The sequence below is a fragment of the Pinus tabuliformis genome, chromosome 8 (assembly GCF_031772625.1).
Source record: "Pinus tabuliformis cultivar Carrire ecotype Pingquan chromosome 8, CPIR1, whole genome shotgun sequence".
NCBI classification, from domain to species: Eukaryota; Viridiplantae; Streptophyta; class Pinopsida; order Pinales; family Pinaceae; genus Pinus; species Pinus tabuliformis.
The window spans coordinates 700,853,251-700,879,732 of NC_142294.1; the positions used below are offsets into that span (position 1 = coordinate 700,853,251).

The window sequence follows — 26,482 nt, forward strand, 5'->3', positions numbered from 1 at the left end:
TGGTTGTGGTTCAAGCTTGCTTGTACATGCTGAATGATTAATGTAGTGTCAAAACTAGAAGCCTAACTGTCAATCATAAGTTACTCAAATTAGAGTTCGTTAAGTAACCAAAAATTTATCGAAACGGACAGGCCATTCACCATCCATCCCTGGGATGAGCATTCACGTTTCAATGATTCATCCCATCACCTCTCTCACTTCCCTTAATCCGTTCTCCAAGGGGCAATGCTAGCTTTTCTAGCAATACCATGGAAACTATTGAATTATTTGAAAGCATATCAAAACTAGACCCTAACAGATATTTAACTAAACACAATCTTCAAGTAGAATTGGTACTTGATACTAGCAAGAGACAGTCTCCAATCCCTAAATTGTGCTCAGTTTCTACTTGATACTAGCAAGAGACAGTCTCCAATCCCTAATTTGTGCTCGGAATTATGTGATATAGCCAACCTAGCACAAATATATATTTAACCATCATTGTGTCTATTCCTAATTCTCTCTCAATTTCATGATTTATTTTATATGCATTCAAATCAATACCAAGTAGTTTGATTACACTTCAGATTGTCGGAATTAAATAGACAAAGTCGGTACTTGATACTAACCAATATAGATCCATCTTAATCACGGATCTAGCAAGAGGTGAGAGAGATCAAATCTCTTGAGGTTAAAACTTCTTTTAAAGTGCAAAATTGGAATAAAATGTTTGCACCTCAATAGATTTGATCCTCTCTCTCTCTCTCTCTCTCTATATATATATATATATATTACAAGTGCGCGCTCTCTCTATATATATACTAATTCTCTCTCAATTTCATGATTTACTTTATGTGCATTAAAATCAATACCAAATAGATTGATTACACTTCAGATTACTGGAATTAAATAGACAAAGTCATCCAAATAGCTTTTATAAAGGTGTTACTTATAATACAAGATGTGCATCTTGAGAACTGGATGCAGATAGCAGAAACCAATTACATGTACATGATTAGTTTCAGCCAGAGGACCAGTAACGTTTCTGGTTATATTTATCTTAATGGTTATGACATGAAGCTATGAACAAATGAAGGAATAATGATACAAATACACGAATAAGTTATGCATCAACACCTCGAAATTATATAACGAGTTAGGCAAGGAAAAGTTTAGGTTTTCTTATCAGAACCACCTTTGAAATAGTCACCAATTGTAGGATGTTTATCCGTTCGTGGGCGCTTGAACCTAAAGCTACTACGAAGTTCTAGCTGGATTTCTTCAGGGAGTTCTGTAAGAATTGACTCGTCAATTTCCTCAGGCTTGTAAAACCAATTATTGGCTTTACTTTGCTGCGAGCTTGATACAGATGAGGAGCAACCTCCACGCTTTTTCCAAATATCTTCCAATGTCAAAGATCCTACTTTCTTATCTACTCTTGTTTCAGGGTGACTTTCCTTTTTAACTGGCCGCTGTTCATGTCCCTCAGCAAAACTTTCATATGATTCTCTGTGGGCACTACTGCCTTCATCAACCAGGCTGGTTTCTTCCTTTTGCCTTACTATTGTCTCAGAGCAAGAAGAGCCATCCTTAGCTGTTAGGTATAAATTATTACCATGCCTGCTACCATTCCAACTGGGGAGTAATTGTAAATTTTGATTCAGGGCCAGCTTATCGTCAGTTTGATTCAAAGTTACACCTGGATTTGCATTGTTGTTTAACTCCTCAAGAATTGAAGAACATGTGTCCCCAGTTTCAGTACAAGAGCCTTCGCTAATATTATCTTCATTTGTATTCTCTATCTCCAGTGTTTCATATTGAAGACCTGTACAACAAATAATGGATCGGTCATAGCTCTACATATGGAAATCTGAAAAAATAATCATATCTTACAACTCTCAAAGATGCATTTTATAATTTGCTATGGAAGAGGCTATTTCTACCTATTGAACACGGGAAATACAATCTCAACAGCTATTTGCGGCTTCTAACTAATTCAATGCAAGAAAAAAACTTCGCTCATATGAATTGCAACCACATTGTATATGACTATATGTGAAAGCTGTGATTGCATGCATGCAAAACAGTTATTGTCTTACTCTATAGCTCAAAGATCAACTCAAATTTTGTAAAATGGCAAATCAAAGTCTTAATCAGGACAGGATACATGGCACGGATCATAGCACTATCATCCTTTACAATACCTCGTACATTATTTTCGGTAATATCATCCATATATTCTTCATTCAAACTGAAGGAGTCCTTGGTTGACTCATCATGATTAGCATCTTCAGCAACTGAACTCAAGTCCATAGATGAGACATTAATGTGATTAGCGCCTTGAAAAAATTGAGTTATTGGATTTACACCCTGCAAAGCGTAAGAGAGAATCAAAACCTACTTGACAACATAAAAACGGTATAATATTCTAAGTAGGGGGAAAGGATTCCATCGTAAATGCATTGCAAAGTAGAGCTAGCATGCATAATGGTGTATCAGGTTACTGAAAAAGATCAACTCAAGTCCAAAAAGTTAACAGGAAAAGTAGATGGAACCAGACAATCAAATGCAGCATAACAGTAAATATTTGTAAATATGCCCACATAGATGCATCTTAAATATGGATCTAACATGAGCCGAGAGGGATCCAATTTCTTCACATGCAAATTTTTTTATGAGTCCACATTATTTAAATGTTTTGTATAGTTATTTAATTTTTTTTATTTTTAGATTTTTTAAATTTGTTATTTTGACCGAGATGAGAAAAATTTCAACTTTGATGATGGACGGACAGTTTTACACATCATACTGGGCTGTAGAATGAGCCTCTCAGCTCAATGAAATTCACCACATGGCCAACAAAACTGAAAAAGCAGCATACATATGAATGTTCAATGTTCCTAAACTAGCCTTACACTATTATTCCCACTTTTGCCGGTCAAGATGACCATACCATGGTTCAAGGTCAAGAGACGCACTTTACAGTGGTTATAGAGAATGATAGCAACCAATTGCAAACTCAGAGATACAATCTTGATATTTTTTCCAACCAAGTGATACAATAAAAATGTATGAGTTACGACTCTAAAAAATACAAAGATCATGATGGCTGCATTCATATCCACTATGAGCCTTTCATCGTTCTAACATCAGTTGAAGCTGCTCTCAATCTTAGACTTGAAAAAAGATAATTGATATGTAAAAATTAATCTTTCTATTGTACTCTACAACTTCGGCCATCATCACCAGTTCATATGCAAACAACACAATTACACAATTCCAAGGACCAGTAATACAACTTTTCCTCATTGAAAAATGCATACAAATGAAGCAAAAGACCAAGGAATTGGGCTTGTGAATGTGCCATTATTTTTCAGCACTACGATTCAAACTGTGAATAGAAACACAATAGGTTTACACCTTCATGTTTAACTAAGCATGTTCACCAAGGAACTTCATATTACGTCAAAGTTGTGAATACAGTGGTTATCTTATCATTTATTTCAGTCTCGTTTCAACATCAGCGCTCGTCACAGTTTGCAGATGCTAAAAATCTCAAATGTGTTCCTGTAACACAATTATTACTCGGAAACTCCTGAACACTAGCATCAATCCATCTTAACCCTGAATAGATTAAGCATTGAGAGGGACCTAAAAATCCCCCCAAGTACAAAGTTCAAACCTCTCAAAACTAAAAGGTCTGTGGTTAATTTTTTTTTTTTTTTTTCCATTTTTATGTTATTAGTGTTGCGCACATCACCAACCAATGAAGAGTTGACACCCATCAACTCTTGATGGGTTGTAAGAGCACATCGCTTCTATCAGAGCAAATATATATTCTCATTTCTTCCTCAACACAATTTCCTGTTCAAAAGGACCTGAACTCAAAGAACATAGCATTTTTAATATTTTGTCTTTCTTTTCATTACTCTTTGGATAACTGATCAAAGAGAATATGTCACTCCTCATTCCTATCCCAGAACATTGTGAACCCACCATAAATTCAATCAATAAGAATTATGGATCACATAGATCATGACCATAAGTTGAAAATCATTTCTGGGTAATAAATAGAAAAGCCACAGCTCAGCTTCAGCATCCATTTTGTTTATGGCCCAAGACGCGCCCTGGCTTCTGACCTTTACATTGTGTGCCTATGCACAAATTTTATCAAACATCGTTACTGTAAAATGTTATGCTCCAAAACACTAAGATCCCACAAAAAATTTAGAACTATCTTTTACCAAGGTCCAGGGATGGGGTGAATGTGGAGGGGGGAAAACAAGTTTTGGGAACAGCTAGTGTAAACTTGTAAATTTCAAGGGATGGCACTGGGGACAGCATAGACTCCCACACCAAATATTGAAAAATAGCGTAAATACTAAAAACAGACAATATAGTCAAATGATCAGTAAAGATTGTGAAATAAATATTATTGTTTTCTCATTAGCAAGCAAAAAGTGGATACAATGATGCAAAGATATATCATCCTGATATAAATGGCAATCCTAATTTATGGTATACAGAATCCAGATACATGATCAGAATAAAAAGAGAGCAAGGGCATTATCACTGATCAACCACTGGCCAGCATTAACTAACTTGTGTTCAACTGTCTACTTCCATGCAATAAAACAATTCTTCAACATCATAAGTGCCAAAGCCACCTTCACTATCACTGCTAGAAACACCTAGCTCATCAAAGATGCTCAATGGCACCCCAATCAAAAGCTTGCTACAAATCTACAACTATATTGCAGGAAATGCATGGCAGAGGGCCATGCCCCAGAGGGAAACGTGGAAACACATTAAGTAACGTGTATCCCACATGTGGGAAACATGTTTCGTATTGCCAACACGTGCCCCACATGTTTCCTAAATGTACCACTATCCATAGATCACGTTTCCTGTTTGTTAAGAACAGATTTTGCCTAGGTTTATCCACAGGGAACCATCATTTAAAGCAGCAATTAGAGGTTTATTAATCCTTAACGAGACTTCTAGAAGCCTCTAAAAACAGGAAAACACAATATATATATATATATATATATATATATATATATATAAACAGGATTTCACTCTCATTTTTTCCTCACACTGTTTGAACTGTTGTCCTTTGAGATAATTCTAGGTTAATTAATTATGCCAGAGCATCTAAAATGTTTTGTTGTTTTAAAAGTTTTTGGATGACCAATGTTATGAGCAGATTAAAGCAGGTGCTTAAACATTATTAATACTAAATATTTAGAAAGGGCTGATTCTTTACCTCTGAACAGTAATTTGATTTAAAAGCATGTGGAAAAACAGAAATGTAAGAGGCTATGATTTTCTAAATATTCAAACTGAATTTTTAGTTAATCATAAGAAAGCATGCAAGTAAACAATGTTTACAGCCCAACAAAATAGATTTAATATTATGAAGATGGTTGACAATTTATAAATGTAGAGGAGCTTATAAAGTCAAACAATCCAATAAACTAATCTCTAAAATAGATTATAACTTCAGAGGGAGTTTAAGATAGACTAATATTCAGTTTTCTCTTACCCAGTTTTCATCATAAAAACTTAAATACATGTAGAACAACAAAATGAAGTGAAAATACAAGAAAAACTCACAAAGTGACACACTGTTTCAAGCAAATCTAGAATCCTTTCATTAATATGAAGCCATTTCAGTTTGATACAATTCTGCCTTGAGAAAACTCATGCAAGGGTTCAACCCTTAATACATTGAATTGCTACTTATTTATACAAAATATTTGGATTCTAGAAACATCTAACTGATTTACAAAAATAGTACAAAAATGTAGGAATGTTTACACTGTTGAGGTTGCTGGCACTATCTTCGAGGAAATTGTTGATGACTTGGCCCTAAAATGTGTTGTCTTGTTGTTGTCTATCTGTTGGAGATAAAATTTTACTCGGCAGTATCACACAATTGATCCCACCTTTCATCATTTGGTATAGAAAGATTTATTAGCTTTCTATAAACTTCATCTACTTCAGTATATTTCTCGAAAGTTGGCTTGTTGATGAAAATGTGCTTGATTTCATGTTTGATAGTTAAATCAAACTCCAAGGCTTCAATGAAAGCTTTACCTGTGACATGTCCTTTAATACCTGCAAACTTGGATGTATTTGTTGCAATAGTGTAAAGTTTCTCACAGTAATCTTCCAAGTTGATTAATTTGTTATTGGGTGCCACTAACCTTGGCAATCCTCTTTGATTCAGCAAATTAAATTTAGTATGAAATCTCTGGACAACATTTTCCAGAGCTTGACACTTAGTCTCCAACTGAGTCATTAAATTCCTTTTCTGCAATACCTTCTTGATTTCTAGGATGGTCTCTGTTCTATTTGCAATCTGAATCTGCTCTAACTCTGACCTAGTCTTTGAGTTCAACACTCTGATCATGGATGTAGCCTCAGCTGGTTTTTGTCCCAATGTTGTTCTGACTTGTTCAATGGTTGTTTGGCACCTGTCAATTAACTCTTCTTGTTCAAAAATAATCTGAATGGATGGCCAAATCTCAGTTATGGCATGATTTATATCCACCCAAATTCTTTCCTTGGCTTGGGCCAAGGTGTGAGCCATCAGTGACTGATTTTCTAATTGATCAATCTTCTTGGCAAGTTGGTGAGATTTCTGCATCTCTTCCACCAAGAGGGTATCATTTTTTATCTTTTGTGCTTCTAGATTCTTTAGTTTTTGTTGGAGCTTATCATTTTCTTGTCTCTAAAGAGACAAGTCCTGCATAACTTTGTTCAAATCATCTGGTGTTGATGTCGAATCCCCTGTTGTCCCTGCAACTGTAATTGGTATGGTTGTTACTAGAGCTATAGTCAATTGTGCAGCCTCTTCTTTTTCCTTAAGTAGCTTCTCTATCTGTTCCTCCATCTCCTTTATTTGTATATTTTTCTCAATGATCAATTTGAGCATGTCTTCTTTATGCTGCTCACTTTCTTCTATCTCTTTTGTTTGTGGATCCTCTGTAGAAGGTAACTTCAGTTGTTTCCTGAGTGTTGCTATGTCTGCATTCTTTTTCTTGAGGATCTCCTCCACTGCTTTGACATCACTGGGATCATAACCCAGCTTGATCACCAAATCTTCCAATGTTTTGATTTTAGTGTCCTTTGCTAATGAAGAAATTTTCTCCAATTTTAATTGTGTCTGGACATTGGTGAGAGATGTCCTTAACTTTGAAAGTTCTATAGCAGTATTTGTCATGGTGGAGAAAATCATTTCTCCAAACTGTCTATGCATATCCATTTGATCAATGGGATGTATTTGCTTTGCATCAAATGAGAAAATAGTCTTCTTGTAATTTGCAGCGTTTTTGGAGATGGTACTTGAGCTTGTAAAAATGCCATTTGCATCCTTCCTTTCTCACTATCAAATGTTGTTAACAACCTATGTTGGGAGGTAGAAGTCTGCTTCCAAAACTGAGCATAGGTGTTGGCTTTGAGTGTTTCATTTTTCTGCTTAATTTGCAAAAACTTACTGAAGATATTGGGATCATCATGTTCACCCAATTCTGTTGACTGTGATTTTTCTAAAGGATTTTGTGAGGCCGAGGAGGATGGGGTATCAGGGAAGAGTTCCTCTGACCCTGTGGAAAACTGTAAACCACTCATAACAATAGTTTGTTGTTCTTCCTCATTCTGAATGGTGACATCTTTGAGATGTGTCCTCTGTTTTTTTTGTTGAATGATGAATTCTTGGGCACTTATTTTTGTACATGCTGAAGATGAAGGTTCTTCCCTTTGCCTTTTTCCCTGTTTATCTTGAGGTATTGGAGTGTGGAGGATGGTTGTAGACAAAATCTGTTCTTCTGCTTCTTGTAATGTATTTTCCTCACACTGGTCTTGATTCATAAACTTCTTGATCTCTAGTCTGGGGGTATGATTATAAGGTGTGGTTTTGAGTTCCACCCTTAAATTAGAAATTATGTTGAATGGATCATATGACCAGGTGAAACTAGGCTGAAAATTGAATTGCTTGAGGATTGAGTCTGCCTCATCTCCTGCTGTTCTAGTATTACATATGAATGGTCCCACTTGAGTCTTGATCTTAAATTATGATTTTCTTTTACCCGAGACAAAATGGATTTCATCCATATTGATCATCTGCCTTATGTATTCCAAAGAGAAAATCCTCATTTTAACATATTTAGGCAGCTTGTAGGGAGCCAGTTCACATCCATATACCCTTATCTTTGTATAATTCTGGTATAGATACCAATCTCCAATTTTAGTTTGCTCACTCAGGTGCAAAACCCTTTTAATCTCTAAACTTATCCTTGGCTCACTCTGACTGCTAAGAAGCCCTAAAACTGTATGAACAAAATTGTCTATGAAGTCTGCAAATTTAAACTCTGTTGAATTTTTCCTAAATAATGAAGTCCATTGTATCACTGATTAATTGATGCCTTGATCATCTTGTTTATGTAAAGTTATTGGAAACCTATCTCCTTGCTGAAAAAGAAACATATAGACTAATACAGATGCATAATTAAACACGCCTTATGTTGTAATCTTCATCATTTGTTCATGCATATTATCAGCTAGAAATTGACTAAAATTAAACATGAATGCTGGCTTGTGTTCATTAAAGAAAATAAATAGAAAGCCTAGAATAGGTTCATCTACCCACTAGTCTGATTGATACCCTAAAAGGAAAGAAACTAAAGCAATGATCTGTTTGGCTTTCTCTGGCAACATAGAAGCTAGCTAGGGGGGGATTTTTCTTGGGAAGCTGAGAATCTTCTAGAAGGAAAATCTCGAAGATCTGGGCTCTCTACGGAAAAGTGAACTTGTGATATAAATCCATAAGGACAGCTGCAGAAAGTGGCTGAGGGAGTCATTTTCAGGAATAATCAACATTTGGTTTATGGTTTCAGGTGCAATTGAGATCAAAATGTCTCCTTTCTAGGCCACAATGGTTCTTTGCAGTGGATTGTATCTGGCTTGACCAATGTTCCACCAAGACTCCAGGACGGATGCAGGTGCAGGGAAACGCACAACGGGGACATGTGGGAGTACCCTCAAATTTAGGGAACTTTAGGGGGGATGGGGGGTATATAATTTTTTTTCTTTTTTAATATATATATATATATTCAATAATGAAAGCGTAAATACAATTACATACATAATTGAATTAAATAATGAAATACATTGATCCATACTCATCATCCTTACTAATACATACATGATTCATCCATAGACCACGAGATTCAATAATGATATAATCTGATCCATATTCATTATTCATTATTCACCATTCTAAAATCTAGATTGATTTAAAAATTAAATTCATCATTCATCATTCTAGATTCTAAATTGATTTAAAATTAAAATTCATCATTCATCGTTCTAGAATCTAATTAGTACTAAGCAAAATAGACTATAATAGATACTGAAATCTGAAGACTGGAATAGTAAAATGATATAACTAAAAATAAAAAATAGTGGAGTGATGAGTCTAAAAGTCACTCTAAAGTACACAAAGGGCATGTTGCTCTTGATTAAATACTAATTCCATACCCTTGTACATGACAACATGTAATGGAAACATTGCAATCCATCGAATCCTGAATTCCTGAAAAATTGTTAAGCCTGTTGAATTTTGAGTGAGATCTAAAATTCTACTTTCTCCATATGAAATCAAATGAGGTTGGAACCACTCTCAAACATCCCGAGTCATTTCATGGTAATGTTAAAAATTTAAGTAAAAGGATGAAAATGAAAGGAGAATGTCACTTTTACTTTAAGAATTTAAAATTACCACGAATTGCATAGCATTAGTAGGGAAATATGGTCAAATACTAGGTTTTCCTTGTCATAAATCATTGTTTACAAGCAAATTTAAGGGGGGACGCATAGCCCATTTTGAGGGGGAGTCACGTCCTCCACACTGGGGAAACGTCCCCTCTACGTCTCCCTGCGTCTCCCCAAAAGGGAGACACGGGAACCGGAAAACGTTTCCCCAAACATCCCCCCGTCCCAGTTGCATGGGGTGCAAGGGATGCGTGCACCCAACCCTGGGGGATGCGTCCTCGTGGAACACTGGGCTTAACACCACATGACAAGATCAGGGAAATAGTGTCTATGGGAATATGAACATGGGTAACAAGGATTCCCAAAGGTTAATCTCATCTTGTTGGTCTAGGTAGTTTTGCTTCAACTAGTGATGTAATTCGAACAGGTCGAATTCACACTCGGTATCAACAATCTTGTAGTACTGGTCTACCAATGGCATGTGGTCTAGGTCCAGGGTAGCAGAGGTTTTAGGGTTATCCTCACTCTTTGATTTGCTACTAGAGGATTGGCCCTTTCCCTTTGGTGCCATGACTAAGGAGTTTGAGAAGGAAAATGACAGAGCTTTGACTTGAACAAGTACCTCGATGAGGGATGAATCTGTTAATGGTAGTAGGCTCTGAATTTGCTGGGATTGACAAGTTCTGGCAATAGTAAGGGTTGTCAGAGATGAAATCAATACATGCAATCAAAAATAGTGGCAGCGCAGCTAGGAGAGTCGCGCGGGATGAGACGAGGTGATTTTATAGACTTTGATCGATTACCGTTGCGGTTAGAACCGTTACAAAATGGGATTTAGATGTATTAATGGGCAATGGGAATATTGCAACGGATAAGTGTATAACGCGCAGATAGCAACAGGAATAGGATGTGAGCGAATGGAGGAATGACAAGTGGCGCAGTATGATTAGCGGTAGGTGAAATACGTTAGGTGACATGGTAACCATTGGCGGGAGCAGAGGTGTGATAGGCAGATTTCGGAGGGGGGAAGTGATGGTAAGTGGTTTTCAACGAGGGGGGTGCAAAGTTGCGAGGAAGCGCCACGTTGCGTGGAGCCCGATAAAAGAAATATCAATTTTCAGACCCCCCCCCCCTGCCGTTAACGGAATATGGGATGAGGGGGTGCGAAGTGGTTTCCCCGCCGTTGATCCAAGCGAGGAAAATCATGGCCGTTGAAAGGTGCTCTTTCAATATCACAATCCAACAAAACATCTTGTCGTCTCCCGACCTTATAATAAAACTCAATGTTTAATGCTTATTACATCTCGCTAATCATGTTTAAATGACATGATTAGTTCATTATTTAACCAAGATAAATCTATCTAAGCATGATTAATATATCCTAAGGGCGCATTTGATCTAGCATACCCTCTTTTATTTCCTAAAGTGACTTCTAACCCTATTCTAGTGCATAAAATGCAATTGACCAAGATTAAATGCTTTGGTCACTTTTTCTCTAATCTATCCTATCTACTAATTTCAACCAAGATTAAACAGTTTGGTTGAATTATTTCCTAATATAAAAACATAAATTTAAACATGTTTGATCATGATTATACTATATGATTCAAATAGGAATTATTTCTAGTGGCATTTTCAAGATAGAATTTTCAAGATGTTTTTACTCATGGGTTCACGGACTGGCAATTTGTATCAAGTTGCAAGAAGTCCATTGAGGACCATTGACAAATCTCTTCAATGGCAGCGTAGGGTTGCTCATCTTCAATTGTAAGACCCAACCCGATGTAAGTCAGATGATGACAGGGATGCCTGAATTCAAGAAAAGCATGAAGGTACATGTCCGAGATGTACCAAAGGAAAACTTACAAGGGGACCATTCCCCTCATGTAGCAAGACCTCAAATGTGGAACAACCTGAGGGGTTTGAGATTCATGTTTGGGAATCTCACTTATGCAGGTGGAAGAAAGCGCTCTTTGTTTTAGAGCAAACACCCTGGGCTTGATATGAGAGGATTGATATCTGTCTGATGAAGCTGAGATTCACTAGGAGTGAAGCCCATCCAAACCATTGCTTGAAGGTGGTGGATGATAGACCCCTCATACTAGAACCTTATAAGGACGACCTCTTTCTGATAGGTGCAGACCCTCTCATTTGCAAAAGTAAGAGGGAGTTGGATTCTGGATTTGGAATGGTGAGTTGCAAGCCCGTGACTACCTCGATGGAGCTTAACTTTCAAAAGTTATGTGGTAGTAATGTCGGACCAGATTTGAGAAATGCCTCTGAGTTTCATAAACTCATTCGCATTGATGTTCTTAGTGAACTTCCGTCTGGATATATGTTCTGCAGTTAGCATGTTGGGCTCATATATGGTTAAGCCTCACTGGATTGGTGCAAAGAATCTTCTGAGATATCTTCAGGGCACACTCTCTCATGGATTGAGATACACTGTCGGAAATATGAAGTTGCATGATTATTCTGACGCTGATTAAGTAGGAAGTGTGGAGGATCACAAGAGCACTTTTGAGTGCTCGTTCTCCTTGGGTTTTGCTTTGATATCCTGGATGAGCCAGAAGCAAAAGTCAGTTGCTTTGAGCACCGCTGAGACCGAATTCATAACTACGAGTATGACCTCGTGTGAAGCTGCCTGGTTGTGGAAGCTCTTCAGTGAACTGTTTTGGACACGTGTTGGATACCTTCGTGATCTTCTATGACAACCAAAGGGGGATTTGATTGTTGAGGAATCATGTGTTCTATGATCGCTCCAAGCATATAAACATCAGGTACCACTTTATCTGGGATATGGTACATCCAAGAGCAAGAAGGCTCCATCGCATTGGGACTGATGTGCAGGTCGCCGATATTCTGTCAAAACCCCTGGGAAAGGTCAAATTTGAGACTTTCCGAAAACCACTAGGAATCATGGAGAGACTCTCTCCTAAGGGTCCTGTATGATATGGACATTGAGTTCTAGGAGCTCCGGGGGCTTGGGGGTACTTCTTGGAGCAATGAGAAACCATAGGGTGAGTGGTTCAGCCTTCACCCAGTTGTCTGCTATGTAGGTAAGATGAGTGGTTCATCCTTCTCCAGCTGAGACACAGTCATGGGGTGACTGGTTCAGCCTTCACCTAGTGATTTTTTTTGTACAGGGTGAGTGGTTTAGCCTTCCCCTGGGATACCCCTGGCGACATGTAGGTTGGATAAGTGGTTCGTCCTTCTCTTGCTGAAACATCCTACCCATGTAGTCTGGGACTCATGGGAAGTACCTCTCATCTGGCCAATGAGTAGGGAAATGAGGATAGGGACCATAGTAGTACCGATGGACGCATCATGTTACTATTGTACTCCCTATGCTAGGATGATATTGATCTGGGATCGATTGGAGCTGACTTCGGGTCAGTAAGAGTGATATGATACACTCTCTTTTGGAACTGATTTCGGATCAGTAAGAGTGGTATGATACACTCTCTTTGGAATTGATTTCGGATCAGTAAGAGTGGTATAATACACTCTTTATTTGGAACTGATTTCGGATCAGTAAGAGTGCTATGACACACTCTCTTTATTGGAACTGACTTCAGGTCAGTGAGAGTGGTATGAGACACTCTCATTTATATGGGACTAACTTCGAGTCAGTAGAGGATGGTATGATACATTCTCGATCACTTCTTCTTCTTCATAGTTCAACAGAGCAGAGCAGAGCAGTGCAAGGCATTGATGGCAGAGATAGTACAGTCTCGCAGATGGATTAGCAAATGGAGTTCTCCCTAGTTGAGAGGGAGTGTTAAAATTTGCAACTAGGGCCAAACTCCATGTGGGTCATCTTATTTATGGAAGCTGATATTTTTCTTGGATTCCTCTCATCGAGAGGTGTAGGATTGATCTAAAGATTATCCGATTCTGACATGTATTCATGGAGATATGAATTTATTTGTGTTATGTGACAATTCGTCAAGGTCATCCACCAACCAAATTGCCCCCACTTGTGCTCAACGTTTTAGTATAAAAGAGGTGGCTTGCAAGTCATTTGTTACACACACTCTTGTGATCTCTCTTCATTCTGTTTTGGGTTTGATGAAGATGAGATCTAGAGAGAGTGCCCTAGGTGATACGCTGCCCTAATAGGAGATGCCCTAGAAGCTGTGGAAGGCTCTACGCTGTCATGGAGGACAACCCTTATCTCAGCCACAAAGAAGCCCTAACGCTACCCTATGGAGAAGCCCTAACATAGCCTATGAAGAGGTCTAACACGCAGTCAAGAAGGGTAGTGGTGTAAGCCCTCAACGCAGCCTAGAAAAGGGTCTCTACCCTAGATGGATGCCCTAGACCCTAACGTAGTCTATGGAGGAACCTTAACGCAATCTATGGAAGAATGAAAGCTCTGAAATTTCCCTAGCCACAGCAAGAGAGGGAGGCTCTAAGACAGCGTGGAGGAGGCCTGAGTTCCTCAATGGAGGCTGAGTTAACTGTTGGAATAATGGTTTGTTTTTGGGTCACTTTGGTGGAGGCCAAGAGGTTGTCTTCGATGCTGCACACTATTCTTGAGGGCCGAAGGCCTGAGGAGTTGTTTTGTGGGGTTAGAACCCTTGGAAAGGGCTACCAGAGCAAGGGATAGGCTTGTTGTAGGAAGTTGGAGTCCCTTATATACCTAGAAGTCTATGTTAAGGCCAACAAGGAGGGTGTAAGGGCTGGTTGTGACTGTTGGGGTATGACAAGCCAAGGTGTGGTTTAGGAGTGCTGGAGAAGGGTGACCATAGCCTTGGGATAGATGTTGCAACTGATGTGTGAGGGCTGGTAGGACTGTCATTGATGCCCTAACCAGTCCATGACCATATTGTGAAGGTTGTCCAAACTGCTGTTAGAGTGCCCTTACCAGTCCAGCAATGCGGCAAATAGAGAATCCCCTAATAGTGAACTGATGTAGTACAGCAGCATGATATGATAAGATGTGATAGCATTGTAATAAGGTGCAGCGTGATGTTGAATGTTGCTACATGATGATGGGCATAGTGATGAAGTGTAGCATAGTATGATGTGTGCAGCACAAGTGTAACAAAGTGCAACAGAGTGATGATGAACGCTGCAATGTGATGTAGCATGGTGTAGCGCAGTGATGATGGGCATGGATGTATAGCAGTAGCACGATGCATTGCAGTGGCTTGTTGATGATGGGTACAACATGATGATAAGGTACTGCTCAGTGATGGGAGCAACATAGTGATGAGAGCAGCTCAGTGATTGGGTGCAGCACAGTGTCAGGTGCAGCATGATGATGAGGTGTAGCACAATGATGGGTGCAGCATGGTGATGGAGTCACCTTGGAGGATCAGTTGAAGCAATATGCCTTCAACTGTGTTTAGATTAGCTACCTCATTATGTTATCTTCATGGTGAAGATCTCTGCTCTTATTTTGATAAGTCAAAATGTTGACTTTTGATGTATATGTACCATCTCTCTCTCTCTTTGTTGAACCATTGAAGAACATAAGAAGAATTAATCAAGGGTTTCCGCACATTGGGGTTTGTCCCTGGCTGGCACCACATCTTGTGTCCTCTTGTCTTGGCTTGTCTTTTGTGATTTATGTTTATGTTCTATCTGCATTTTACCATCATGCTAAATGTTATTGCTAATCTGGAATTGATGTTGAGCTAATATGAAAAAATTGAAGTAAATAGCGCTAAGCATAGAACATACCTAAAATTAACATGTTTGCCCAAATTGCATATATGAGATGGTTGTCCCAACTCCTTTTGTGGTCTTCCAACATTTTCTTAATGACTTTAACCAGGCTCTTGTTTGAAGACTCTACCAGTCCATTTCCCTGTGGATAGTAGGGGGTAGAATGATGCAACAAAATTTGGTATTTCTGACAAAATTCAATCATTTTGACATTGTTGAATGTTGTTGCATTATCTGTAACTATCTGTTGGGGGCATCCAAACCTAGATAGTATATTTTCTTCAATAAATTTAATAACTACAGTGTCAGTTGCATTCCTAACTGGAATTGCCTCTACCCATTTAGTAAAGTAATCTATGGCAGTTAATATCCATTTATGCTGGTTGCTTGATGCTGGATGAATTTCTCCGATGAAATCCAACCCCACTGTAAGAAAGGTGCTTGAACTAGTACTGGAACTAGAGGAAGTGCTGCTAATCCTTTCTTTCCAGCAAACATTTGACATTGGGTACTGTTGAAGAATCTAGGGCTATCATATTAGGGTGATTCTTCTTTGACATGATAACAATTTGTGAAGCATTTATACAATTTATATTAGCTTAATAATTCATTCATTATTAGTATGTGTGTATGCTAACTTCATGAAACTGCTATCAAAAACAAAAGAGACAAGAACACAAATGTTTGGCTTTCCGCCAGGGCCAAAACCTCTCCCTCTTGGAGAGGAAAACCCATGTATAAATTCTTCTTATAAAAATTTCCTTGACAAATACCAAGACCATGACCCTTGACATATCTTGCCTCTCCAAGGCCAAGCCATCAATCCTCTTCGTGTCATTGCTGAGATCATTATCCTTGCTATACCACCAAGGTCATCACTGCTGCACCATCCTGATCTTTATTACTGCTAGAACATCCATTGTTGCACCTTCACCGAGATCCTCATCATGACAATGAGATCTCCATATGTATGACTGAGAGCTATAGTTAGATCCACTGAAAGCATGACTGTTTCTCCATAGATGCACTTTGTTGCACTGAGATCATAGTTCAAGTTACTTCAGATATCATTGAGACTGTGCTTCTCTCATGCACTATGATCTTTACTAAGACAGTGAATGTGTTCTCCATGCATCGAGGCCTTTCATTATAATCTCCAATGAAACAGTGACTGTGATGTTATCCCTCCACCAAGATCAACATCATCAAGCTATCACCGACGTTACAAAGTATCCGAGATGCCATACATATCTGAAGTTGCAAGGATGCTTGTCTTCTTGTAACGTGGATCTTAAACCCATATCCATCGAAAGTTGATTCATAGGTATGCTGAGATCATTGGTTCTTCTGTGGTGACATATATACATAGATTTGTATACCAACACAGAGATGTCGAGGTTGTAATCACATAAGTATACATGTTGTGTCTCTATCCACAATATTACCCATCCGAGGGTTTCTAGGATTGAGTTATATTCTTTGTGTCTGGTGAAACTAGTACAACACAAAACCCAGCTCCTTCCTTTGAACAAGAACCATCGAAGTATAACCTATCAGTCTTAATAGCCTTTGGTTTATCTACAATGTTTTCAATGCTAAGCTGAGTGTTTTGTAAGTTATTTGATGATAATTCAAAACATCCAAAATCTTGATCTACTGCATAAATGGGATGATTTCTTGCTTGATCTGATTTGCAAACAGTATTCATGAATCTTACCTCTCTGTATAACCTAAGATGTTCACCCCCATATACAGGAATGGTAGTATAAGACATGTCCATTTGAAGACTTCCTCCTAATTTGGCACAACATGATCTTGATACTAAAAAAACATGGTACTTTCTTCGAATCAAAAGTATATAAATCATGATAAGATCGAGTGACCTCTAATTGAAGTTGATCCATGGTTACCTTTGGCATCAGATTATGGGAGGCTCCACAATCTAACACGGAGTTGTATAATAAAAAATCATGAACTTTTAAAGTAACATAGAAGGGTGGTACATTTTCATCAATCATATCTAAGTTGGGACCAAAGACTACTGAAGGTTTTTCATCTTGTAAGCTTATTACATCTCCTTCAACATCAACACTTGATGACTAGATCCATTTGGAAACTTGATTTTTATAACCTAGATTCTTTGAAAGTTCAGACAAAGGAATGGGTATTTTAACTCTTTCTAATTCCTTTTCAACATTGAAAGTGGTTAGAACAGTTTTATCAATTGAAGATGTTTCATTTCACTGATTCAATGGTTGGATTGTTGTTGTTTGAGATTCAGTAGATTTAATTTGTGGTTCATTTACAATGGGATTTTTGGGAGGTCTACCAGGCCCTAACCTTGGTCTTAAATCATATCTTTTATTCAGTTCTGCAATTAAAAACTCAGAAAAGACCTGATATTTTGAAACTTGTGAGTTTTCTTGATCTTGTTGAGAAGATTGATTTAGAGGAAGAGAGACAATAACATTTTGGACAGATGAATGATCAAGATTATTGATATCCTCAGTAATCAAAGGGCTAGTGTCTTCAGGTTGTTGATCATCAATCATTAATGGGATATCAATAATCAAAGGGCTAGTATCTTCAGGTTGCTGATCATCAATCATTAATGGAGGTTGAATTTGTTGATCAACATTTGGTCTTTGTAAGATTTGGGGTTGGGAAGGTCTCCTAAATTGAGTTTGAGGTCTAGCAACAGTTTGTTGAATTGTTCTAGGCTGAGCTTCTATTTTTGAAATCCTATTTGAAAGGTTTCTATGCAATGAAGTGATTTCATCTATCTTTTAGTCTTCATTTTTAGTTTTCGAGGAAGAACCCTCTTCCTTGACTTTCATTTTCCTTTCAGCTTTTCTGCCTTAGCTTTAGTTTTCGCTGATGCTGACCTATTGGCTTCAACTTCTATGGAATTTGTTTGCATGTCTTCTAAGGTATGAGATGTTCTTTCCCTAAGCATAACTGCAAAATCATCTTCAAATGCTTTGGAAAATCTAACTTTGGTTGTTGCTACTGGTGGTTTGCAGTCAGGTGGCATTTTATGATAAAGTTTATTAAATCTCTTTATGAAATCAGCCACTGGCTCACCAGGGTTTCTTTTCAGTTCTTCAAATTCTGTAAGAAAATACACAGGATCCTTCTTAACCCCCCATTGATTCTTAAATATGGTAGTTAATTCATTCCAAGATCAGATAGAATTTGGTCTAAGTTGTCTAAACCAAATTCTGACATTCCCTTCTAGTGATTGAACAAACAATCTCATATACACATTTTCATGTTCAATATTCATGTTATCAGCAAAATCCAAGAAGGCAGCTAAATGGTCTTTAGCAGACAAACCAGTTTCTCCATTAAACCTAGGTAGGTGTTTTAAATACCCATTAAGAAAATTATTGTGTATATTAGGAAATTCTAAAGCAGCACGCCTAGCTTGAACAATAGGCTGAAAAGGATCCACACTTGAAGATCAAGATGAATCAGTAGAAGATGTGGTAGAGGACGATGAAGTTGTAGGTGAAGATGGAGGTGTAAAAGTAGGTGGAGGAGGAAAAGAGGGTGGAGGATTTCTTAAAGTTTTTAAAGGTGTTTGAATGACTAACTTTTGGACCTTTGTTTCAACTTCTTCTTTGTTTTCAAACAAAGGATTTGAATATATAAAAAAGGTTTCCTCAAGTTGGGCAGAAGTAGATGGAAAAGTATAAACAGTGGGAGAGATAAAATCAGTAGGTTTTAACTCAGGTAAATGTACATCCAATTCTTCTTCTGACTTAGGTGAATCTGAAGGTATTTCAGGAATTTGATATGATTCCAATGAATGGACTAAAAGAGTTTACTGCAGATCAACTCCTTTGGATAGTAGTTCTAATACCCTATGTGTTAAGTCAACCAAATCTAAAGGAAATGGAACAGACCTAAAGGGATCAGACGCTGAAATATCCTAAGGCTGTACTCGTACAGAAAAAGAGCAAGAAGCTTCAAGTCTTCTTCTTACAAAGGCTTCTCTTACCAGTCTCTCTAGATCAGATAATGGAGAAACAATTTCAAAATCAAAATGAGATCTGGTGTGTCTTGAAGGAGCCAGTTTGGTTTTGTGAAGTCGTCAGGTGAAAGATTTTAACCTACTAGTCCTTTATTCACCTTAAAGGAAAAGTTCTATCATTGCCCAAGGGAAAATAATTAAATTTTCGTTCCCCGACAACGGTGCCAATTTGATGTTGTCCTCTGAGATAATTCTAGCTTAATTAATTATGCCAAAGCATCTAAAATGTTTTGTTGTTTTAAAAGTTTTTAGATGACCAATGTTATGAGCAGATTAAGGCAAGTGATTAAACCTTATTAATACTAAATATTTAGAAAGGGTTGATTCTTTACCTCTGAACAGTAATTTGATTTAAAAGTGTGTGGAAAGGCATAAATGTAAGAGGCTATGATTTTCTAAATATTTAAACTGAATTTTTAGTTAATCATAAGAAAGCATGCAAGTAAACAATGTTTACAGCCCAACAAAATATATTTAATCTTATGAAGATGGTTGACAATTTATAAATGTAGAGGAGCTTATAAAGACAAACAGTCCAATAAACTAATCTCTAAAATAGATTATAACTTCAGAGGGGGTTTAAGATAGACTAATATTCAGTTTTCTCTTACCCAATTTTCTTCATAAAAATTTAAATACATATAGAACAACAAAATGAAGTGAAAACATAAGAAAAATTCACAAAGTGACAAGCTGTTTAAGCAAATCCAGAATCCTTTCATTAATATGAAGCCCTTTCAATTTGATACAATTTTTCTTTAGAAAACTCATCCGTTGGTTCAACCCTTAATACATCAAATTGCTACTTATTTATACAAAATATTTGGATTCTAGAAACATCTAACTGATTTACAAAAATAGTACAAAAATGTAGGAATGCTTAAACTGTTGAGATTGTTGGCACTATCTTCGACGAAATTGTTGATGACTTGGCCCCAAAATGTGTTGTCTTGGTGTCTACCTGTTGGAGATAAAATTTTACTCGGTATTATCACACAACTGATCCCACCTTTCATCATTTCGTATAGAAAGATTTATTAGCTTTCTATAAACTTTGTGTACTTCAGTGTGTTTCTCGAAATGTTGACTTGTTGATGAAAATGTGCTTGATTTCATGTTTGATAGTTAAATCCAACTCCAAGGCTTCAATGAAAGCTTTACCTGTGAGTCTGTGACATGTCCTTTAATACCTGCAAACTTAAATGTAGATGTTGCAATAATGTAAAGTTTCTCACAATAATCTTCCAGGTTAATTAATCTATTATTGGGTACCACTAACCTTGGAAATCCGCTTTGATTCAGCGAATTAAATTTAGTATGAAATCTCTGGACAACATTTTCTAGATCTTGGCACTTAGTCTCCAACTAAGTCATTAAATTCCTTTTCTGCAATACCTTCTTGATTTCTAGGATGGTCTTTGTTCTATCTGCAATCTGAATCTGCTCTAACTCTGACCTAGTCTTTGAGTTCGACACTCTGATCAAGGATGTAGCCTCAGCTGGTTCATGTCCTAATGTTGTTCTGACTTGTTCAATGGTTGTTTGGCACTTGTCAATTAACTCTTCTTGTTAAAAAATAATCTGAATGGATGGCCAAATCTTAGTTATGGCATGATTTATATCCACCCAAATTCATTCCTTGGCTTGGGCCAAGTTGTGAGCCATCAGTGACTGATTTTCTAATTGATCAATCTTCTTGGCAAGTTGGTGAGATTTCTGCATCTCTTCCACCAAGAGGGTATCATTTTTTAATCTTTTGTGCTTCTAGATTCTTTAGTTTTTGCTAGAGCTTATCATTTTCTTGTCTCTGAAGAGACACGAGCTGCATAATTTTGTTCAAATCATCTGGTGTTGATGTTGAATCCCCTGTTGTCCCTGCAACTGTAATTGGTATAGCTGTTACTGGAGCTATAGTCAATTGTGCAGCCTCTTATTTTTTCTTAAGTAGCTTCTCTATCTGTTCCTCCATCTCCTTTATTTGTATATTTTGCTCAATGATCAATTTGAGCATGTCTTCTTTATGTTGCTCACTTTCTTCTATCTATTTTGTTCGTGGATCCTCTATAGAAGGTAGCTTCAGCTGTTTCCTGAGTGTTGCTATGTTTGCATTCTTTTTCTTGAGGATCTCCTCCACTACTTTGACATCACTAGGATCATAACCCAACTTGATCACCAAATATTCCAATGTTTTGATTTTAGTGTCCTTTGTTAATGAAGAAATTTTCTCCAATTTTAATTGTGTCTGGACATTGGTGAGAGATGTCCTTAACTTTGAAAGTTCTATAGCAGTATTTGTCATGGTGGAGAAAATCATTTCTCCAAACTATCTATGCATATCCATTTGATCAATGGGATGTATTTGCTTTGCATCAAATGAGAAGATAATCTTCTTATAATCTGCAGGGGTTTTTGGAGATGGTACTTGAGCCTGTAAGAATGCCATTTGCATCATTCCTTTCTCACTATCAAATATTGTTAACAACCTATGAAACCAGATTCGTCCAAAACCCTAGATGAATCGCGAATCGCTCGAATCCGACACGATTCTCTGCGGATTCGTGTCAAGGTTTCAGGGCACATCGTGTCCTCTTGTGGCACGTCGTGTCCAGCAATGAGGCGCGATTTTCCAATCGTGTCTTGAATTTTATGACGAGTCTTGGTTTGCGGATTCGTTTCGAGGGCTCGGAACTGTGGCTAGGTTAAAAGGGGGCGTGTCTCTCTCAGTTGACGGCTCATTCAGTCATTCTGCAAGTCAGTTGGAGGATTGCTCTGTTGCAGCGAGGAGCGGACCGCCCAACGTCCACAGTCCACCCAACGTCCACAGTCCAGTTTAAACTTCAAGTTCTGACTCTCTGAGGTAAGTAGTCCACGGTCTTTGTATCAGGCTATCAGCGGTGCGGCGTGCCAGTTATAAAACTATAATTTATGAATCATGATGAAATTCGAGTGCGTTGAACGGTTGAAACTTGAACGGTTGAACCACATTTATGTTACAGTTAAAAAAATATCTCAAACCCCTCACAAATGCTAAACCGTAAACCTGTAGACTCAGCTGTCGTACTTGCTATAACTTCTGTTACGAGTTACCTGTATTTACTATTAATATGAATTCTCAGATTCTGGGTTAACCGTTAAATTGATTGTTGAGTCCAAATGATATGAAATTATGTGTATTTTGCATGCTGTTTACATGAATGAAATCTTTTAAATTTTAATCCATGTTGCTTCAATTCTGCTGCAACATGGTCAAATGATGGTAGTCGAGTAGATGCATAGAACTTCACACACAGGATTAAAAAATTAAACATACGATGATATTGTTTTTATATGGTAACATGGAGAAAAAAAATTGCATGATGACTGCAAGACAAAAAAGCTAGTTGTCAGCAACTTACTTATTATACCAGTATTATTTTAAGGATTGGGTAGGATAGAATTTGTAGGCTTCAACAGCCTAAAGCCCGTCCCATTTGTCATAGAAGCGTGTCAATCAACTTTCCTTTTAAATGAAATGCAGCATCCATTATATGCTTGTTACAAGGACAGTATCTATATTTAATATTTATCAATTTTACAGCTTTAATAGAACATGTTCAACACTTTGTTAATGTACATGTAAAGCTCAAGAAATTAAAAACAAAATTTGAGGCATTATTTCTCTTCATAAATAACAGGATGTCAATAAAAAAAAGAGGTTCTGGTTATCAAACAACAAGCATGAATAGACTGGCATAGATCCGGCTTCAACCTTGGCTCTGTTACACTCCTAGAAGGATCAAAGAACAATGAGATCTACACCTCAAGTTTATATCCTTCTTTGCTTTTAAAATATTAGAGATCAGGATGGATCCATGCTGGTTCTAGCAGTGAAGTGCAGGCTGCAACACTCCTGTCCTACAAATGTCCCCAATGTTGACATAGTCACAATTTCCGTGATATCAATCTTAGAGCTTATCTCACAGTATATCGATCTACCTCCTTGCTATATTAATAATTTAAAAACTAATATGTATATTAATATCAGTTGAAATTACAATTCAAATTAGTGTTGATTCTTGTTCATTTCTTTTGCATTTTTAAATTTTGACAGCAGTTTGTTCATTTTTTTTACAGGTTGAGGTAACATGGCTCAATCAAAGGCAGCAAGGAAGGGCAAGAATGTCATGGGTAGAGATGCCCTTCCTCCCCCAATATCATCATAGTCTACTGCAAGTAATGTTGAGGGAAGAGGACTTAAAGACAATGATAAATATCCATTGTGGAAATATGTCACAAGAGAGGATGGGCCAAACAACAAGGGAAAAGGAGGAGGCAATGTGCAATGGAAATGCAACTTTTGTAACATTTCTTTCAAAAGCACATATTACCGTGTGAAATCACATTTGTTGGCTATACCTGGTTGTGGGATTGGATTTTGTAAAACTATTACTTCACAAAAGAGAAAAGAATTGGAAAAGGAGGCCAATGTTGGTATGGAACATGTGGCACTGGCTTCAAAATCAAAAGCACCCAAGGGCAAGAATGAAGACCCCCTTCCATTTTTGAGGAAAGCCACCACCAAATTTCCATTTGAGAGTTCTACTTCTACTGAGGGACAAGCATTAAAAAGAAGATCACTTGGTCCAATGGACAAGATTTTCCAAAAAGAGAGACGGGAAGAGCTTGATCTCACCATTGCCTTCTTCTTCTATCAAAACTTCATATCATTTAATGTTGCACGTTCACCTTTATTTGTTGAGATGTGTCGAGCTCTAACTCAAGGGGCTCCAACAGGGTATGTGCCTCCTGGGTCAGAGAAGCTGAGAACCACATTGTTGACGAAGGCAAAGAAAGAGGTGAAAAAAATGCTTGAGCCTATTATGGCATCATGGCCAACATCTGGGGTTAGCATTGTTTCTGATGGATGGACAGATCCAGCACGACACCCAATCATCAACTTCATGGTGTCTTCCTTGAATGGTCCAGTTTTCCTAAAAGCAGTGGATACACTTGGCGAATACAAGGATGCACAATTTATGGGTGAGTTATTTATTAGAGTTGTTGAAGAGGTAGGTGTTGAATCTTGTGTGCAAATCATTACAGATAATGCACCTGTTTGTAAGGCGGCTGGCATGATTGTGGAAGCTAAATATCCACAAGTGTTTTGGACACCTTGCATTGTCCATTCATTGAACTTAGCACTGAAATCCATTGCTTCTGATGTGCTTTGGATTGGAAGCATTATTGAGGATGCAAGACATATCCGTAACTTTGTGCAAAATCATACAAATGCCCTCACTATCTACAAGGAGTACAGCAATCTATCATGGTTGAAGATTGCTGATACACGGTTTGCATCTTCATTCATGATGTTGAAGAGGTTGAGGGAGGTCAAGACTGCTCTTGGGTCCATGGTTATTTCTGAGTTTTGGTCTTTTTGGAGAAAGACAGATCAGGCAGCCTCTAAAAGAGTGAAGGACACGGTACTAGATGATGCTTGGTGGGAGAGGGTAGATCTAATTATTCGGATCATGGACCCTATCATCTCTTTGCTTCGAGTTGCAGATACAGACAAACCCATCCTAGGAGAGGTTTATGAGGGATGGGATTCCATGATTGAGTCTATGAGGAGCATTATTCTACAGAGTGAGTGCCCCCATTATGAGACATCACCAGAGGCCTTCTGCGATACCATACATGATATTCTTGTCCGCAGATGGGACAAGAATTGTACACCTTTACATTGTTTGGCTCACTCATTGAACCCCAAATACTACAGCCATGAGTGGCTGAATGGTGGACCTTCCCGCAGATTCCCTCCTCACATGGATGGTGAAATCTCACAGGGGAGGAAAGAGGCATTGAGGCGGATTTATCAGGATAGTGCATTGCTTGCTGAGGTGGAGGATGCCTTTGCAGAGTTTTCCACTGGCACTGGTCGATTTGGAGGTTATGATGTGATTAGAGACAGGGGGCTTAAGAAACCCTATTCTTGGTGGGCAAATCATGGGGCAACAAGCCCTCCTCTTCAGCAGTTAGCCATGAGGCTCCTCTCTCAGGTGACTTCCTCCTCTTGTTGCGAGAGGAATTGGAGCACATATGGGAATTTGCATACTGTGAAGAAGAGCAGGCTTGAGCAGTCCAAGGCAGAGACAATGGTGTATGTGCACACCAACCTTCGTCTTATTTACAAGCAGAGGGAAGAGTGGTTGAGGGGAAACTGGCACTGGTCGATTTGGAGGTTATGATGTGATTAGAGACAGGGGGCTTAAGAAGCCCTATTCTTGGTGGGCAAATCATGGGGCAACAAGCCCTCCTCTTCAGCAGTTAGCCATGAGGCTCCTCTCTCAGGTGACTTCATCCACTTGTTGCGAGAGGAATTGGAGCACATATGGGAATTTGCATACTGTGAAGAAGAGCAGGCTTGAGCAGTCCAAGGCAGAGACAATGGTGTATGTGCACACCAACCTTCGTCTTATTTACAAGCAGAGGGAAGAGTGGTTGAGGGGAAAGACAAAGATGTGGGATGTCTTTCCTGATGATATGGGTCTGGACACCACTGTTGAGTTGGCATTGGCCAACATGGATCTCAGTGATCCAGTGCTTGAGCCTGTTAGATTTGATGACTTAGAGGGGTCAACCTCCATACCAGCAGATGCAGAGGCGACTATGGATACAGGGGAGGAGGAGGATGCAGAGGAGAGCAGTGGGGACCATGATGATGGGGACAGTGATGCTGATTCTGATGCTGATTGATGCCTTGAGGCTTGTATACCTATAGTTGTTTTATATTTTCTATTTCTATTTGCCATTGGCATTGCACCAACACTACCTATGTAACAGATTTTGATTTGATGACTTAATGAGAAAACTACAGTTGTCAGTGTGTTTATCATTTATGTTTATGTGACCAGTACCACTGACATTTATTTGAATTTTGTATGTACTATGCATGCTAATAGTAATAGCTATAGATGAAGAATCAAATTCAAGATCTATGTTTGAAATCAATAAATTTGTATCATTAATTAAAAT

The 26,482-nt window shown here is 38.1% G+C and overlaps 1 protein-coding gene across 2 annotated transcripts in view; it reads right to left on the bottom strand.

The window, feature by feature from the left end:
• Positions 1 to 884: 884 nt before the first annotated feature.
• The window catches only part of POLH (Y-family DNA polymerase H), a 252,547-nt gene continuing 226,949 nt past the window's right edge, over positions 885 to 26,482 (bottom strand). The window contains exons 11-12 of one of the 2 annotated variants that reach the window (XM_089372685.1): positions 2,184 to 2,349; positions 885 to 1,804 (exon numbers count right to left, since the gene is read on the bottom strand). In XM_089372685.1, coding sequence (XP_089228811.1) covers positions 1,152 to 1,804; positions 2,184 to 2,349 — 819 coding nt within the window. In that variant the 3' untranslated portion in view covers positions 885 to 1,151. The remainder of the gene's footprint in view (positions 1,805 to 2,183; positions 2,350 to 26,482) is intronic. The other variant, XM_089372686.1, reaches the window with a different exon arrangement.